Genomic DNA, 18,153 nt, shown 5'->3' on the forward strand with positions numbered 1-18,153 from the left:
CAACTTGGATAAAATAAACAAGTATGCCACTAGCTCTCTCAAGTGGAAAATGTTCCATCATATCAATCAATATCAAGATCGTGGGGTATCACAACTCACCACAACAATTAATCGTGTCTAAACTTTGAAAGAAAAGCCACTAAGGGCAAAAAATATTTTTAAGAAAGATTTTTAAAAGAGTTTGCAAACATAAGAAGGTTTTGGATAAAGGGAGAAGATTTTGAAAATCTAAGAAGTGGGAGGAGATGAAGCAACTATCCTAGAGCATAAAATAAAAGCTAAGGAAAAGAACTATCTAACCAAATAAGAAGCCAACACTTGACATTAAGAGTCATTGTAGATTTCCCATCCTTTGGACTACTAACACTAAACCAACATAATACTAATTGGGCATCCAGATGAACTCAATTATCTTTAGAACAACTTGCACCAAGCCTTTGGAATGCATCATAAACTCTTGACGAAAATCGGGCAGAGTAACGGCTGTGTACAGATGAATTCCTTATTACAATGCCTTGAAATTAACCATCAAGGGCTTTTAAGGAAATACCTGCATGCACAAAAAGAAAGCAACCCAACGCCTTGGAGTAAACTCCAAGGACTTCCAGACAGAATAACAACAAGATAATAAGGTCCAGAGGTATCAAGGTAACAAGGATTCTAATGCTAATTCCAAGAGGTCCAAATCTCTAAAATGCTCGGGATAGTAACCAATAGTCCACAAAGAGCCTTAAGTCTTTTAAGCATAAAAATAAAGTATGATCCAAATGGACAAAAGGAAAATAGCATAAACATAAAAAATCAATCCAAATGGACAAAGCAAAAATGACATAAACATAAAGATGATGAATGATAAATGATAAAATTAAGCATAAAGCGTAAAAAGATAAAGAACAATATAGTAAAGAGCGGAAAGTAAAGTTAATTGTTAATTGTTAATAGCTAGGAAGTGAAGATCGATGGTGAGTGAATGATGAACTCGAGTTTATATTCAATGAAAGCTCATCAGAAGATTGATAAAATCAAAGCAACTACACGATAAGCTTTCAAAAGTATTAAACCAACCGCATACAATCTCTGCCATTTTTTATCTTTTTTCGATTCGGGACAAGTAATGTAGCGCTATGTTAAGCAATCGTCAAGTAACTTATATAGAAGGCATCCTACCACGAGGTCGGTCAATAACGATTTGTGTTCTAATGCATGCGAGAGAAACAATATGTAGATCGTTTTCCGAAAGCGATGCCGCATGGAAAGAAAAGAACTAACAGTCTAATCTTCATCAAGAACTCAAAAGAATTCCAATGATATCGAATATTTTCATCGACCAAAATAAAAGAGAAGAAAAATATGGAATCACATTAAAGGTTCCTTCCATCTTCAAGTTCAATCACTTAATATTGTGGATTAGGATTTTCATCTCACCAACACCCCAAGTCCATTGAAATTGAAGAGGAATTAGACCTCTAAATTAGCAAATCTAAGAAAATATCAAAAGAAGAAAGTATAAGAAGAAGAGATATCAAAATACAAGTTAAAAAGGCAAAAAAAACATTCGGTCTGCAGGAAATCGATTTACCTCTGTAGGAAATCGATTTCCTGCGCGCAGTTTTCAAATCTGGCTCAAAACAGAGCATGAAAATCGATGTCCTACTGGAGTAAATCGATTTCCTGAGCGCAGTTTTCAAAAAACAACATTAAAAGGGATAAAACCTTGATCAAACATATCATCAAACACCTTATGATCTTGGATACCATTGTGCACGAAAATACCATCAAATCACCAATAAATAGCACCAAAGTAATACAAAAAATATGGCACACATAATCAACAAAGGATCACATCTTGAAGGATGGAAGTGGATATAGAAATTACTAATTGAAATCAACTTCTTCAAGAACAAACACCAACAAGCCTTGATCTACCAAGAATGGATGAAGAAAAAGTGTTTGGATGAAGGTTTAGCTCAAAGATTAGTGAGATTCAATGTGAATCTCACTAACTTTTTGGAGAGGGAGAGCTTTGAGTGATTTGGGAAAGGATGGGAAGAGAATTTGCAAGAGTGATTTTGGCTCTCAAAAGCTTCAAGAGAAATTTTTGCAAGGTGGATTTGGCTATCAAAAGCTTGTGAAATGAATGACAGGATGTCTCTATTTATAGAATCGAGAGTAAGAGTAGTGGCAAATTGGTAATTGTCCTTTGGAGATTAGTTTGAATATAATTGGTAAGAATGAGATAAAAATGGAGTTTATGAAGGAAATTAATTATGATAATGATGTGGAATATTGGTGATGATAAAAAATAATCAAAGAAATGGGATAGGTGTAAAAATGATGTCATGTTACCCTTTTTTTTCTTTTCAAATTTCATCCATGAAAATCGATTTCCCATATGGGTAAATCGATTTCCTCATATGGGTAAATCGATTTCCTAAGCAAAATTTTCAAAAAAATTTCTTTTTGACCTGCTTTGGCTCTGGATCGATCTTTTACCTGTAAAACACAACAAAAGAAACAAAATGCATTTTTTAATTTTTATTTTGGTTAGTATAAAACAAATTAAGCAAATATGGGTGCTTGATGGTTCCCCTCAGAGATGAAGTGAGCACAACACCAAATCAAAGCTTCAAGATGGAGCTATTACACCAGATCCCCAACCTAGGAACTCCCAAAAATAGGGGCCTCATATTTTTTAGGCTTGAACTTTAAAAATTATAAAATAAATTATTAATATATACGGTATGTTGAATTAAAAAAACCACAATGTAGCTACAGCGCAACGATTTTGCGCATTAATTTTTAATGCTGTTCGATTCCTGAAACAAGTGTTTTCATGTTTTATCATTTTATTTCAAAAATTGTCAAAATAAAAAGCTACAGCAAGGCCAAGTAAGTTGACAATATATGGCTATGAAATTTAATTTATAATATAGCCATTTTCTATATCATTCAAGTGATTTTTTTTATTTATATATAATGTAATTTTGTGATGAAAAGTTAATTATATGGGTTTTAATTATTATTTTTATTTTATTTTTTTAAACATAAATTTTACATAACAGTAATATTTTATAAATAAATAATTTAAGATATATTATACGACCATTTTATTTATTATTAAACTTTGAATTTAAAGAAGATACACTGACACTGTAAACAAGTTTTACACTGTCATTTAATAAGAACATATCGTTTTTCAATGTCATATATATATATATATATATATATATATATATATATATATATATATATATATATATATATATATATATATATATATATATATATATATATATAGGGCATATCATATGAGAATAGCTTTTTTATATGAGAATATGAGAATGAATCTGAACCATTGGATTTTAAAATAAATGGTGGAGATTATGTATGAATATTTTTTTCTCTCTCCTCCATTATTAAAATAAATGATGTAGGAGAGAGAAAAAATTACAATGTCATATATATTTTTTAAACTTTTATGATAAAATATTTGTACCCGTCATATTTCCAATAAAATATTTTTTTTGGTTTAAATAAATAAAGGGAAAAAAACTATAATTGTAAAAAGTAAATGCATGCACATCAATTGTAAGAACATTTTTAGTCTAGTCATTAAAATATTTATAGATAATTTTTTTCTTTTTTAATTTTAAATGTTAATTACAACTAAAATAAAATATGATTCTTTTTAATATATTTTAATTTTTTTAATAAAAGACCGACTTTTAAAATTGGAAGAGGCTTCCAAATTATTTGAGATGGTCCTGATACCGGATACTAATTAAAATATCATTTTTTTATGTTAATTACATGTATAAATGATTAATTTTGATATTGTTGATATTATTTATAATTTAAATAGATGATATTCTTCTTTTTTTTTTCAAAAATTATATTTTTTACTAGAAGTCTATTTTTATTATTTGCCATGGGCCTCTAAAAAGTCAGGATTGGCCGTGTCTCCTATAGTAGTGTGTGTAACCCTGTGAGTAGCTGGAAAACTCGTTGATTATGGTGGGGGAACCACCACTTCTGGTAATGTCGTCAAAATTAACATCTGACTTATAATTAGAGCAATTACTCCAATGGACATTGAAATACCTACACCACCAACTGTTGCGTCAATTGGCTATTCTTCTATATTTGGAGCATCGTTCTAGGGAATAAAAGAATTTTTTAGGCGTGCCATTTTAAATTTTTTATCACTCCTCAGATGCATAACCACTCAGACATTGAAAATATTTCAATGTATGAAAAACAAGACAAACAATAAACACACGAATACTTTTTGGCAAAAGTTTAATTTTCTTTCACAAAAGGGTCCCAATGGGCGTGCCAGTTTGCTTACTAGTATTTTTAGTAAATCAAATCACAAATTTTTATTCACTTAGAGGATTAAACTCGAAAAAAATTTAAGGAAATTTTGTGTAATAAGTTTGAGAAAATGTGTTCAGGTTTGATAACTTAGCGTTTGAATATAGAACAATTGTTTAAGAAATGGAATGTTAGAATTGTTTGAAATATAGAATAAATGAAAGAAAATGATAAGAACAATCGAATTAAATGCTTATGTTAAAAATGGGACGCAAACTCATACACTTCTAAAAAATTCAGTATCTCTGTAACTTGAATGTTTGAATTCTATAAAGAATAACAATGAAAAATGCGGACTAATCAGTGCATTTTGCTGCACATTCTCTTATGTTTGTACTTGGGCATTTCCATACTTTGTTTTGTATATTTTTATGTTTTATTGTGTTTTCATATTCCACTTTATTTTTACCTTTAATTGATTTTCGTACTTTATTCTCAGCATTAGTAACTTTCAATAAAATGATCATAACTGGAGCTTCGAGAATAGGATCGACGCATTCTACTAATCACCAGAAAACTGAGAGAAAGAGCTACAACTTTTATGTTGCAGCCAGAATCTGATTCAAACTATAGCAGGCTTGAATAAGTCGTTGAAGTTGCAGCATTAGAAATATTTAGTTTTGGTCGATTTTTGGGCCGGGTTTTCTTTATGTTTTTTGACCCAACTGGGTTATGACCTGGAATTCCTTGTTTATTTTCCTATACCTAGGCGGCCGCTACAGTGTTTCAGGTTACCTTTTATTTTCCAAAAAAAATACTTTTTGCTTTATACGCTTGAATGGAGAACTAATCCGAAAGAGAAATCTGTCGAAGTCGAATTCCACAAACTTTGAGGTTTTTATCAATTTCAATTAAATTGCCTATTCCTTTCAATATTATGCTCTATGTCTTGTTTGCTTAATTCAAGCTCCATAGAATTAATATTGATTTGATTCGATGATTGTGTGTTCCTATGTTTTAATCACGCTTGCTTAATCCGCGCAATTGTGTTTGCTTAATCCAATATACTTTAATCTGTTTGCTTAATTCGGAAATTAGGAATTTACAATCTTGTAGTATGAATTGTGCTTGTTAATTCAATATTACAATCGAATAGGAATTGAAATCATTCAGGGAATTAGAATTATATTGACCGATGATAAGTTGGAATTCAAAATGGCAGATTAACCTGTTTTAATCACTTATTTTATAATCACTTATTTGCTATGTTCTTTTAATTCAACCCTAAAACCAAACCTCCATTAATCGTTACTGTAATTAGCTAATAAGATCAAGTGTCCTTGCGATACGACTCGAGCCATTGTCGATAAACTACTATTTTGAAATCATTTGTTTTGACCCGCGCGCGACAGCGGATCACAGACCTTTGTCTGATAGACGAGGTCTATTTATATACTATGTGCATCCATAACCGTCGATGACAGTCAAATCTCTAGCATTCGACACATACATCATTACATTCCCTTTTATTCTCTATTTTGCTTCCACGTGTCTTTAGTTCTTAAACAGTTGGAAACTGCTGCCAATGTCAATAACTATCTTAAAATTTCCTGACTGTTTCTATCGAAAAACATCTTCAAGTCTCCCAACTGCCCTTATCGAGATAGTTAAAATCTCTTGATCTTTGAATTTTTATCTTCATTGTTTCTTTATTCATACATACTTTGTCCCAACTAATTCTAATTCAATGGACCATACAACTATTCTCACACTACATAAAAATAGTTTTGATAAAAATTCAGTAGAAAAGATGATATCTGCAAGAACCTTAAATAAGAGAAGAAGAATGAACATTCACTAGCAAATTTTTTTAAAAAAATTTAAAAAAAATTAATTTCATCTGAATGTCTCAATGTAAAATTGTTTTTCACATTAGTTTTTCTCTGAGTAGTTTATCCTAGTAAATAATATTCTATCTAACTTTTAGTTATATGTCTTTTTTTATAGTTTTTTATAAAGAAAAATATTGATCATTTTATAGTATAATAAACTATTAATGCTACCTTATCTTTTATATCTTTAATATCCTTTATTCTCCTTACTTTAAAATTTTCAATTTATTCTTCTCATATTGTTAATAATGATTGAAATACTTATTTTGTAAAATAACTTAACTTTTTCATATAATTAACTATATTCCTTAATATATACTATAAAAAGACAAAACAACTTATTAGAAAATAATTGAGGAAGTAAAATTTTTCATTTATGGAATATTATTATTATTTATGAATTATTATTATTATTATAATAATAATAATAATAATAATAATAATAATAATAATAATAATAATAATAATAATTATTATTATTATTATTATTATTATTATTATTATTATTATTATTATAATATTTTTTTTTGTGAAGAAAATTAGAGGATCTATTTTGTTGTTGTGGAAACCTCGTAGGAGGGAATCTATGACGCTGCTTTTCAGTTTTCAAGTTCAGCCTTATTATTTATTCTTTCTCTTTCTCCCACATGCTCTGTCACTCTTTTCCCCCTCAAACCAAAATCAGAAACTTTCTTTCTTCCTTCTAACCATTATAATAATCACTTCTCAAATCTATCTCTTTCATTTCCTCAACATTGGATTCTCAGGCTCAGTTTTTCAGGTACTGGATTTTATCCACTTCTTCCATTTTTTGTTTGAATCTTCTCTGTAACTACTTCAATCTAGGGTTTGATTTTTTTTTCAAACATGTTTTTGTTCTTTGCTATTTCAACTAAACTCTGAAGTTGACCCTTGGTTAGTAATGTGTAGAATTAGATGCAATTCTAGGGTTTCATTTTCATTTATTTTTTGTTTGATACTGGAGTTCTGTGTTTTGCAAAGCTTCAATTGGTGAGGTGATGGGGAAAGGAAAAAGTCCTGGGAAGTGGATCAAGAGCTTGTTCTCGGGGAAGAAATCGTCGTCGAAGTCGTCTAGTTCGTCGAAGAAGAATGATATTTTTGTAAGTATTTCCGCGGTTGTTACACATTTTTGTTTATGCTTCTGTTGTATTGAAATTGTCAAAGGTAGAAATTATGAATTTTGAAATACTGAAGTTTTAGTTGATGTTTTGATTTGTGTATGTAGAAATCTTTGAGTAACAAGGATAGTTTGGGGTCTTCTGAGTTAACTGTGTCTAATCCAATTCCAACTGTGGATTCTTTGCTAATATCTCCGCCGATAACTGGAACTAATGTTGTCAAAGGATTGTTTTCGGAAAAGGAAGTAGTTAATCAGTCATCATCACATGAGAGGGATATTGTGTCAAATGGAGAGGAAGTGGCTCAGGTGGCACCGTCTGTAACTAATTTTGCGTCTCAAGTTGATCTTGAGACAGTCACGATTACAGATGCAGCTATTAAACTTCAGGCTGCTTGTAGAGGCTATCAGGTAATACTAGTTTGTAGTTAGGATATTTATGTTATGCTAGCTGATATGTTTCAGTTATTATTATTTGAACATTGTCACGAACATTGCAAATATCAATACGATAGTGTAGAAATGTTTGAAGATACCAATGCAACCACAGCCATAATTGTTATCTACTGTCATAAGATATTTGGTCTAGATTGCTGTATATGTAATCGTTGATTCTCAATTTGGAAAGTTTCTTTATGTGTGATTTATGGTTGATAAATTCTTAAACTTAAAACATTCTTGCATAACTTTTTTGAAGGCTCGCGGGGAATTTCAAACACAAAAAGCTATCACACAGCTGCAAGCTCTTATTCGTGGTCACTTGGTTAGAAGACATGCTGTTTCTGCTTTGTATTGTGTGAAGAGAATTGTTAAATTCCAAGCATTGGCTCGTGGTTACAATGTTAGGCGTTCTGATATTGGGCTTGAAGTCCTGAAAATTCGTAAGGTAGAAATTCTTTGGCTAATTCCATGAAATGTTTAAGAGTTTTTTTAAATCAGTATCAAACAGTGTTTTCTGTCGTACAAATGGCATGTTCTGGTGAATCTAAACATAGATGAAAATTCAGTGTCATCAAATGCATCCTACCCTTGCTACCAAAAAAAAAAGTATCCTACCCCTGTTGTGCTTTACTAACTACTTCTTCGACATACTTTTGTCAGGATACCCAATGTTCACAATCTATTGGTGCAGCTACATCCACAGAGGCAGAGAAGCTGCCCGATAATGTCTTTGTCCACAAGGTAGAAATTTCTAATTCAAGTTTAAAATTGTCCCGACTCGATATCTGGGTTCCTAATTTTTTCTTTTGTTATGTCACGATTTTGAAGCTTTAAACTTGTTTTGCTTCTATTTTGACATTCTCTATCTTCCTGTACACCAATGTTTTATTCAATGCGTTCTTCAACCAAAGTTTCTTCAACCAATAGTTTAAGCTAACAGTTAATGTTGAATGAAAAATTATTTTGGTCACTGAACCCGGGAGCCTCATGCTAGGATTTTAAGTTGACAAGTCTTAGTATTTTCTGTTCAATTCAATTACTAATTTTACCTTACTCACACTTTTACTGATGTTATTTATTGATATTAAGGGTAGCATTGACCTTGAGCAACTGATTTTTTTTTCTTTAGTTGTTTCGTTTGTTAGTTAGTGTTATTGTTTTAAAACTTAATCATATTAGTGTAATTTTGACTATGATAAAAGCTCATAATATATGATATCCATTTCAGCTGCTGGCTTCATCGTCCCATGCTTTTCCTCTATCTCTCAGTAGCGATCTTGGAGAACCTTACTTGGCTGAAAACTGGCTTGACCGTTGGACTAGGTCACAGTTTTGGGCACCTCTTCCTAAATTGAAGAAGAAACTTGAGTCAGCATCTGTTGAAAAAAATATCAGTTCTGGAACAGTTGAAAAGGGACAAGGTAAAAGGAATACTCGGAAATCTCCTACTGTGAAAGCTAATGATGGTTCAAGTTCAGGTTCTAACAAGCAGAAACAAGGTCTAAAAAAGGATTCAAATCACTCATTGGTTTCAGCTCTGGAACACGAAAACCCAAAGAAAGAACTTGAGAAAAGCAGTCTAAAAAAATCTCGCATGCAGAATGTTTCAGAAAAATCGGAGATTGTTAGTGAGAAAAGAAAACACAGCTCTAGGACAATTTCAGATCATACTGTTACTGATGTTTTGGAGCAGGGGCCAAACTCCTCTTCTGAGAAAATGAAAGTGATAACAGTGCCAAAGTCTGAAGAGTCTTATCCTGAGAAAAGTCTTGGAAAGAAAGCATTAGAAGAGAATAATGATAAGCCAAAGAAGAGCATAAATGGAAGTGCCATAGACAAGAAAAGTCTTGGACAGAAAGCACCAGAAGATAGTAATGATAAGCCAAAAAAGAGCTTAAATGGTGATGCGAAAGAAGAGAAAGGTCTTGGAAAGAAAGCACTAGAAGATAACAATGATAAACCAAAAAAGAGCTTAAATGGTGGTGCGAAAGAAGAAAAAGGTCTTGGACATAAAGCACTAGAAGATAATAATGATGAGCCAAAAAAGAGCTTAGATAGTGGTGTGAAAGAAGAGAAAGGTCTTGGACAGAAAGCACTAGAAGAGAAAGGTGATAATGATCCTGCTGCTGTTTTACAGACTAGTGTGAAGAATGTAGGAGATGTTAAAATAGGAGTTAGCGAAGACCTAAATGGCGGTGACAAAATTATTAGCAACAATAACCAAAGAAGAGCTTCACTACCTGCTAATTTTAACGATCAAGAAAATGAGTTACATAACACTCCAAGACTGCCGAGTTATATGGCTCCTACTGAATCAGCAAAAGCTAGGCTAAGGGGACAAGGCTCCCCTAGATTTGCTACTGATTTTTTAGACAAAAACAGTTTAACCAGGAGGCATTCACTTTCATCCTCATTTAACAGCAAGTCCGGTTCATTTTCTCCGAGAGCAGAAAAGCTGGTAAGTTTGAGCAACAGAGGAGTTCCGAGGACGGATAAATCTCTGTCATCTTCAAGGGATGGAACTGGTAAGCATTTAGAACATTCACTATTACTCCGTACCTTTTCAAAGTTTACATTCACTGATTGATTAATGCTATGCGATATCTTTTATGATGAGGAAAATATTGCATAATACATACATTCACACACATCAAATAAGATGTTAGTTTACTCCTATTGTTATTTGAGCTTGACTGTTTCTATTACTCACTGTGTGTTCTGTGTATATTATCAATTTCAGATAAGTTGACTCAACCTCAATGGAGAAGGTGATTTTAACTGAGATACTTCAAGGAGGTACAAACTAATAGAGCAAAAGATACGATGAATTACATTACAACCTTTTTCTTTAATCATCATTGTCATTATTATCTGTGCTTTGGTCATAGTCTGATATCTACAGAAGAACACACGTTGTTATCTGATATTAACTTTGTTTTAGTAGGGAATACTTTTCTGAGTATATATGTCTACGAAATTAAGCTTTAGGTACGGGTTTTCTCTTTTTTCGAGTCATTATTGTTTCAAAGAGTGTCATATTTTGAGAATTCTTTCAAGATCGTATTGTTATTCGTTAATCCTACTAGCCTTGGTGCAACGGGGAAGTAGCTGGCCAGCTACATTATGATGATATGGTTTCAAAGTGTGTCATATTTTGAATGCGACTTGATTCACATTCCTATGATATGGTATTGCTTGTGATATTGTGATATGGTGCATGGTTTGATCGCAAGTTAACAATCCAATTATGTGTTCAAGTTTAGGGAAAGTAATGGTTGTATTTGTTTATAAGCGCATGTTTGGTTTGACTTTTGGAAAGTTCAAAAGCAATTCTAGAGGCGTAGAATTAATTCTGGATGATTTTAAGATGTTTGGTTAGTTAAAAGTAGAATTGATTCTACTTGAAGCTAGAATTTGTAGCTTCAGCCTCCAGAATTGATTCTGGATGATTTTTACACTGTAATTTATTATTCAACTCACTTTTACACAAATGTATTCAAACATAAATCCATTTTACTAAACTCAATTATGATAAAATTAATTCTACTAAATTTAATTCTGTTATAATCAATTCTGTTCACCGCCAATCCAAACACATCCTAAATATTAAATGACATAAAGTAGATATATTTAATTAATTTGCTTTTTTAATAATTAGAATATTATGAATAAAATTAAGATAAAAAATGATGATAAATAATTTTAAGTTATTTGAATTAGTTTATTGAGATGTTTAGAGATTAATTTATGTTTTTTTTTATATTCAGAAGTTTTTTTTTTTTTTTTTTATAGTTTATTGGTAAAACTAATTTAAAATTTAAAATTATTTGAAATGTTTAAACATAAAAATAACTTAAAATTAAATTAAATGAAAAGAAAATGAATATGTACCGTACAAAATTTTAGTTTACGAGGTTGTTCACCTTAATATAGTTTGGAAATTGGTTTGGAAAGGATTAGTGATGCCATCTCAATTCAAGAGGGACAGATTCAAATTTTGGGGGCAAAATGTATTATTGAAATACTTCGTCTGTAATAAATTATTTCTAATAGTAAAAGTTGACAATTTTTACTCCAACTTCAGGCATTCCTCTTGCAGCGATTGTTGACCGTTCATCTCCAAATATGTTAGATGATATTAGTGATATATCTTTTTCTTTCTTTGCTATATTAATTCCAAGGAATTTGATTGTTGATAATATGATTAATGATTAGGAAATTTCTTAACAACCTCCTAATCTTCTTGGCCACCCCTGGCGAAATTCCCAGAATGCTCCTATATTTCGGAAATGCATTTTCGAAATCACTTTTTTTCTGAAAAAAAGGGTGATTTCGGAAGTGCACTTCCGAAAACACGAAAAAAAAGGTGTTTTCGGAGATGCATTTCCGAAAACACCCCTTTTTTGAGTTTTCGGAGATCCATTTCCGAAAACACCCCTTTTTGGGAAAGGGGGTGTGTTCGGAGATGCATATCCGAAATATTCCAACACCAAATTGGTCTTAGAATGTTTCGGATATACACTTCCGAAAGAATTCAATAATTATTAAAAAATTAAAATCAAAGTGAATCAATACAATTAATAGGTATAAAATCAAGGTGAATCAATAAAATGAAGGTGAATCAATAAAATCAAGGTGAATCAAAATTTCCTAAACAATTTTAAAGTTAAAAATTATTTTAATAACTTATATAAATAAAAAACATTTTAATTTCATAATTAAATTTTGATTATTTAGAATTAAATATAAAATTATTCTTTAAATAAAATTAAGACAAAATCTTTTTTTAATTTTTTTAAACTAAATAAAAATTTATAACTCATTTTTAATTATGAATCAGAATAAAAATATATAAATATATAATAATAATTATTAATTTTATAAGTGAAATATATAAATATATAATAATTATTATATAAATATATAATAATATAATAATTATTATAAATTAAAACACTATTTTTTTAATTTTTTTAATTATTATATGAATATATTTATAATTAATATATAATAATTATTATATAAATATATAAATATATAAATATATAATAATTTTTATAAATATATAATAATTATTATAATTATTATATAAATATATAAATATATAAATTAAAACACTCATTTTTTTAATTTTTTTTGTAAATATATAATAATTATTATAAATATATAAATAAAAAATTATAACTCATTTTGTAAGTGAAATTATTTTAATTTTTTTAATTAAAATTATTTTAAATTTTAAAATATGAATCAGAATAGAAATATATAATTATTATTATTCATAACTCATAAATTATATCAAAATATATAATTATTATTATTCATTACTCATAAATTATATCAAATTTATGATATATGAATTAATTAATATCATAAAATTAATTTTTGGGATTTTTTTAGATTTTTTTTGTTGTTTCGGAGATGCATCTCCGAATTTGTCAAAATCCCAATTTTTGGGATTTTTTCGGAAATGCACTTCCGAAATCTGAAAAAATTTTGAAAAAAAAATATTTCGGAAATGCATTTCCGAAGCGGGGTAAAATTGAGTTTTCGCAGGGGGTGACCCCCATAGAGAGGTGGGTAAAGAAAAATTCAATGATTATGTGTGTGGATTTATTTTATGGATAAAGGAAAATATATTTGAGCTATGATAGTCTATATTCACTCAATTAAAGCGGTGTTCGTTGGTTCTGGCAAATTTGAATCAAATCGAAATCCAAATCAAATCATAATGTTTGGTTCGAAATTTTTTTTAGTTGGGGTAAAACCCAAATCAAACCAACAAAATGCGATGTTATTTGGTTCGGGTATCAGATTTTCAAAACTCTACAGACGGACCCGTCTATCAGAACCAACCATAACTAGTTTTGTATAATTTATATCATAATTATGATAAAAACTAAAGTATTAACTTCAAAAAGAAAAAAAAAATGAAATTTCATTTGTGACAACCTATATGGAGAAACGAAATTATTAGAAATTTTATATTATTATTGAAATTAAGTTAATGTAAATTAGATTTTTTTAAAAAATATTTGTGCACATTTATTTTTAGTCCGATCAATCCAATTCAAACTAATCTGTTGTTTTTTAGTTTGATTCGGTTTGCACTTTATTGCAAAAATATGCAAATTCAATTCAAACTAATCCATATATTTTTGATGGTTTAAAAATAAAATTTTCTCAAAATCGAATTAAACTGGCCCACAAATATCCTTTACTCAAAAATAATATATGAATTGATTTGGATTAAAAGAAACAATCAACAAAAATTGTCTCCGGGCCAATCAAAATAATCAAAATTTCAGCGAAATTTATGATATAAATAACGATGATATTATATTTTAATGTTATTTTTGTATCGTATAAATTTCTATATAGTAATGATGATTTTATAGTAAAATTATTTAATTTTAAAATTTAATCAACTGTTTTGTTAATAATAAGGAAATGTAGTTGCATAGGTCAAAAATCTTATTGGTAACTTTTTTTTTTTTAATAAGTAATTATATAAGAAATCGCATTAGGGGTGCAACCCTTACAACAAGAACTCTATAAAGAGTTGAAACAGTTTAAAGGTAATTTATACCAATCATGAAAAATGGTTCTAGAAGTAGAACTACTACTACCCAACCATCTCCAAGAAAAAAACAAAATGTTGGAGATTACCGTTTCAAAACTAAACGTTACATTCTCAAAGATAATGGCATTTCCTCATCAACCAAATACACCAAATTAAAGCTAACTAAATTGAACTTAATTTAGCTCGAATGTTGTGTTTCTTCACCTTTTGTTGAATGCAACCGAAGGTTTTGAACTCTTCCAAGTTGAACTCCAAATCGTTTCCCAACCAATTGAAAATTTTCTCCCAAACCGCTTTCGAAACATTGCAATGAAAGAAGAGGTGTTCCGAAGATTCCGGATGATTGGAACAAAAGACACAATCAAGAGAATCGAGATTAGACACCCCTCTATGAAGCAAAAGGTCTTTCAATGGGAGTCGGTCAACAAAGAATCTCCAAGAAAAAATATGGACTTTTTTCGGTACCTTAGTCTTCCACATTGTTTCCAACAACTTAATAGTATTGATTGGCCAAGCATTGTCTTTGGCGTTAGAAACCAAGCTAGACACACTTGCAACCGAAAAAACACCGGTAGGATTTAGTTTCCACTGAAAAACATCATGCTCCAAATTGGTCGGATTAATGCTCTCCAAAGACTCTTTTAATTCCCTCAATGGAAGAGCTATATCCAAGATGTTGTCATTTTGAACGGAGTGGGAGGAAAACGAATTCAGGATGTCCAAACCGTCAAGGCCGAAGTGGGCATTGACATTCCAAGAAAAAGCACCTTCGCTCCAAGAAATGACATCACTAACCTTGCAAAGTTTATTGGTTGAGAGGTCGAACAAATGCGGTAAGGAATCGCGAAGAGTTTGATCACCCAACCAACAACTATGCCAAAAAAGAATGTTGTTACCATTCTTACAATCACAATTGATCCAATCAATAAAGCCTTCAACCCCTTCCTCTTCTTTAAAATCATTAAGGACAATATCTCTCCACCAACTTGAATCATCCCGATTTAAAACTTCCCCACAAGAAGCTAGAACTTTGAATTTCGGATTATGATATCTCAAGAGTAGGAATCTACTCCAAATGGCTTTGTCCTCCTTCAAAATTCTCCACTTCCATTTGAGGAGGAGAGCTCTATTTAAATCACCAACATCTCTAATACCTAGCCAGCTTTTCTCCTTAGGTTTGCAAACATTCTCCCACTTCACCCAATGTATACTTCTTTTATTTGCATTTCCATTCCACAAAAAGTTACTAAGAAGTCCTCTAATCTCTTTGATGATCATGCTCGGTGCTTTATAAAAAGATAGGGTAAAAATAAGAATTGTGTTAAGCACCGCACCAATAAGAGTCACCCTTCCACCAATGGAAATGTTTCTCCTCTTCCACCTCGACAATCTTGATTTTATATCAGTAACCACATCCTTCCACACCTTCGTCTTGTTAGCTCTTTCTCCCACCCAAATACCAAGAAATTTAAAAGGAAAGGATCCCTTTTTGCAAGATAAGAAAGAAGTGGCCGAGGTAGATAGCCACTCACCAATATTAATACCAAAGAAATTACTTTTGTGAAAATTAATTTTCAAACCGAAACAAGTCCAAATCCTCTCAAAATCACTTTCATGCTCCAAAGGTTGTCGCATGTAGGTTCTCCGATAATAATGGTGTCATCCGCAAATTGGAGAATATCCACATAATCTTCTTCACCGTATTTGAAAGGTTGAAAATCCCCCACCTCCACCGATTTCTTCATGAGAGCACTAAGACCTTCCATAGTTATAACAAATAGGAAAGGAGAAATCGGGTCACCTTGACGAAGACCTCTTTGAACTTTAAATTCTTTAGTAGCACTACCATTCACCAAAACAGACACGTGACTAGAGAAGATACAAGATTCCATCCATTTCATCCATCTCTTCCCAAACCTCATTTTTCCCATGATCCATCTAAGGTAATTCCAAGAAATAGAATTGTAAGCTTTTTCAAAATCCACTTTAAGTAAAAGACACCCCCTCTTTTTTCTTTTTGCCCAATCTAGCATCTCATTAACCATTAGAACCCCGTCCATCATACTCCTACCCGGAACAAAGGCGGTTTGATTGATAGAAATCAATTTATCCAAAACACCTCTCATTCTAGCTGCCAAAATCTTCGCAAGAATCTTATAAATACTCCCCACTAGGCAAATAGGGCGATACTCGGACAAGTCTTGAGGATTATTCTTTTTTGGAATAAGCGCAAGAAAAGAAGAGGTGATGGCTTTGACAAGCGTACCTTTTAAGTAGAAATCATTGCATAACTTCATCAAATCATCTTTAAGAATAAGCCAAAATCTTTTGAAGAACTCCAAAGAGAAGCCATCCGGGCCCGGGCTTTTTTTCCCATCGCACGACCAAATAGCATCCTTGATCTCTTCTTCGGAAAAAGGTTTTTCAAGATCCAAAGAATCCCCTAAAGAAAGCACTTTCAAGTTAATCCCATGCGGTTCCGGTCTAGTACTAACCTCTTCTTTAAAGAATCCATCAAAGTGCTTAAAAATGAAGTCTTTAATCTCCTTGACCTCCTCTAATCTTCCCCCTAGACTCCATGGTGCATAAGGTGTTCCTTCTTCTTCTATCTTTTAAGGAATTATGGAAAAAACGAGTGTTATCATCCCCTTGGATAGCCAAAGTTGTCTCGACTTTAATCTAAGAAGCTCTTCTTTTTGTTTAGATTATTCCAAAAGTCCTCCACCACTTTCAACCTTTTCTCAACCACCTCTTCCGGAACATTACCTGCAAAATGAACAAACAAGTTATCTAAAGAATGCATCTCTTTCACGTCTTTGTCAATCTTGAGATCAATCCACCCATAAACCGTTTTGTTCCACCAAGAGATCCGGCTTCTAAGAGTTTTCAACTTTTCAACCAAGCAATAATCTCCTCTCCCTTTAACCACTATTTTGTTCCACTCGTCTTCCACGAAATTATAAAACTCTTCATGCTTAAACCATAAATTGTTGAACTTAAACGGCTTAGGACCCCAATCCTTTCTATTATTTTTCAACCAAATGGGAGCATGATCCGACACATCCCTCTCTCCTATAAATTGACCATCCACCTTCCAATCATCTACAAGACTCTCCGATAATAAGAATCTATCAAGCCTACTCATAGCCTTCCCGTTGCTTTTGAACCAAGTAAACTTTCCACCTATTGTAGGGAGATCCACTAACTCCATTTCCTCTATGAATTCATTGAAGGATCTTAAATCCCTACTAAAGTCACTAATAGTAACTCCAATTCTTTCATCGAGAGTGGAGATAGAGTTGAAATCGCCCCCAATACACCATCATCCATCCGCATTGTTGTTCTTAAACTCACATAAATTATTCCAAGTTCTCCTCCTAGTAACTTTGTCGCAAGAAGCATAAACATTAACAAAGTAAACAATTTTACCTTCCTTCTCCACACATAGACCTAGAAAACCTTCTTCCCTAAACCTATAATTGAGAGAAAAGAGATCTTTCTTCCACATAGTTAAAATACTACCCGAGGCTCCATTAGCATCCAAGTAGGACCATTCAACGTCAACTCCTCCCCACAACTCTCTAACCAAATCCTCACCAATTCCACTAAGTTTTGTTTCTTGAATAAAGCAAAGATCAACACCTCCTTTTTGAATTAGGAATCCAACTCTCTTGCGTTTATCCCGATTCCCACCACCGCGAATATTATACGATAAAATTATCATAGGGGTGCATGGTTTTGAATCCCCTTTGCCACCTTCTCTCCTTTATGATCCCTCAACTCCA

The 18,153-nt window shown here is 31.5% G+C and overlaps 2 protein-coding genes across 2 annotated transcripts; one reads left to right on the forward strand and one right to left on the reverse strand.

Moving 5' to 3' along the window:
* The first annotated feature begins 6,791 nt into the window (after positions 1–6,791).
* Positions 6,792–10,969, forward strand: LOC131651618 (protein IQ-DOMAIN 29-like). Its single transcript, XM_058921282.1, has 7 exons — positions 6,792–6,987; positions 7,209–7,327; positions 7,453–7,755; positions 8,042–8,230; positions 8,446–8,526; positions 9,014–10,310; positions 10,526–10,969. Exons 2-7 carry the CDS (start codon positions 7,226–7,228, stop codon positions 10,555–10,557), a joined length of 2,004 nt encoding a protein of 667 aa, XP_058777265.1. The 5' UTR covers positions 6,792–6,987; positions 7,209–7,225; the 3' UTR covers positions 10,558–10,969.
* A 3,561-nt stretch (positions 10,970–14,530) lies between these two features.
* Positions 14,531–17,579, reverse strand: LOC131649520 (uncharacterized). Its single transcript, XM_058919279.1, has 3 exons — positions 17,094–17,579; positions 15,949–16,977; positions 14,531–15,853 (listed from the first exon to the last, which is right to left on the reverse strand). The coding sequence occupies exons 1-3, from the start codon at positions 17,577–17,579 to the stop codon at positions 14,531–14,533; spliced, it is 2,838 nt and encodes a 945-aa protein (XP_058775262.1).
* Positions 17,580–18,153: the final 574 nt, after the last annotated feature.

The sequence above is a fragment of the Vicia villosa genome, linkage group LG2 (genome assembly GCF_029867415.1).
Source record: "Vicia villosa cultivar HV-30 ecotype Madison, WI linkage group LG2, Vvil1.0, whole genome shotgun sequence".
Classification (NCBI taxonomy): domain Eukaryota; kingdom Viridiplantae; phylum Streptophyta; class Magnoliopsida; order Fabales; family Fabaceae; genus Vicia; species Vicia villosa.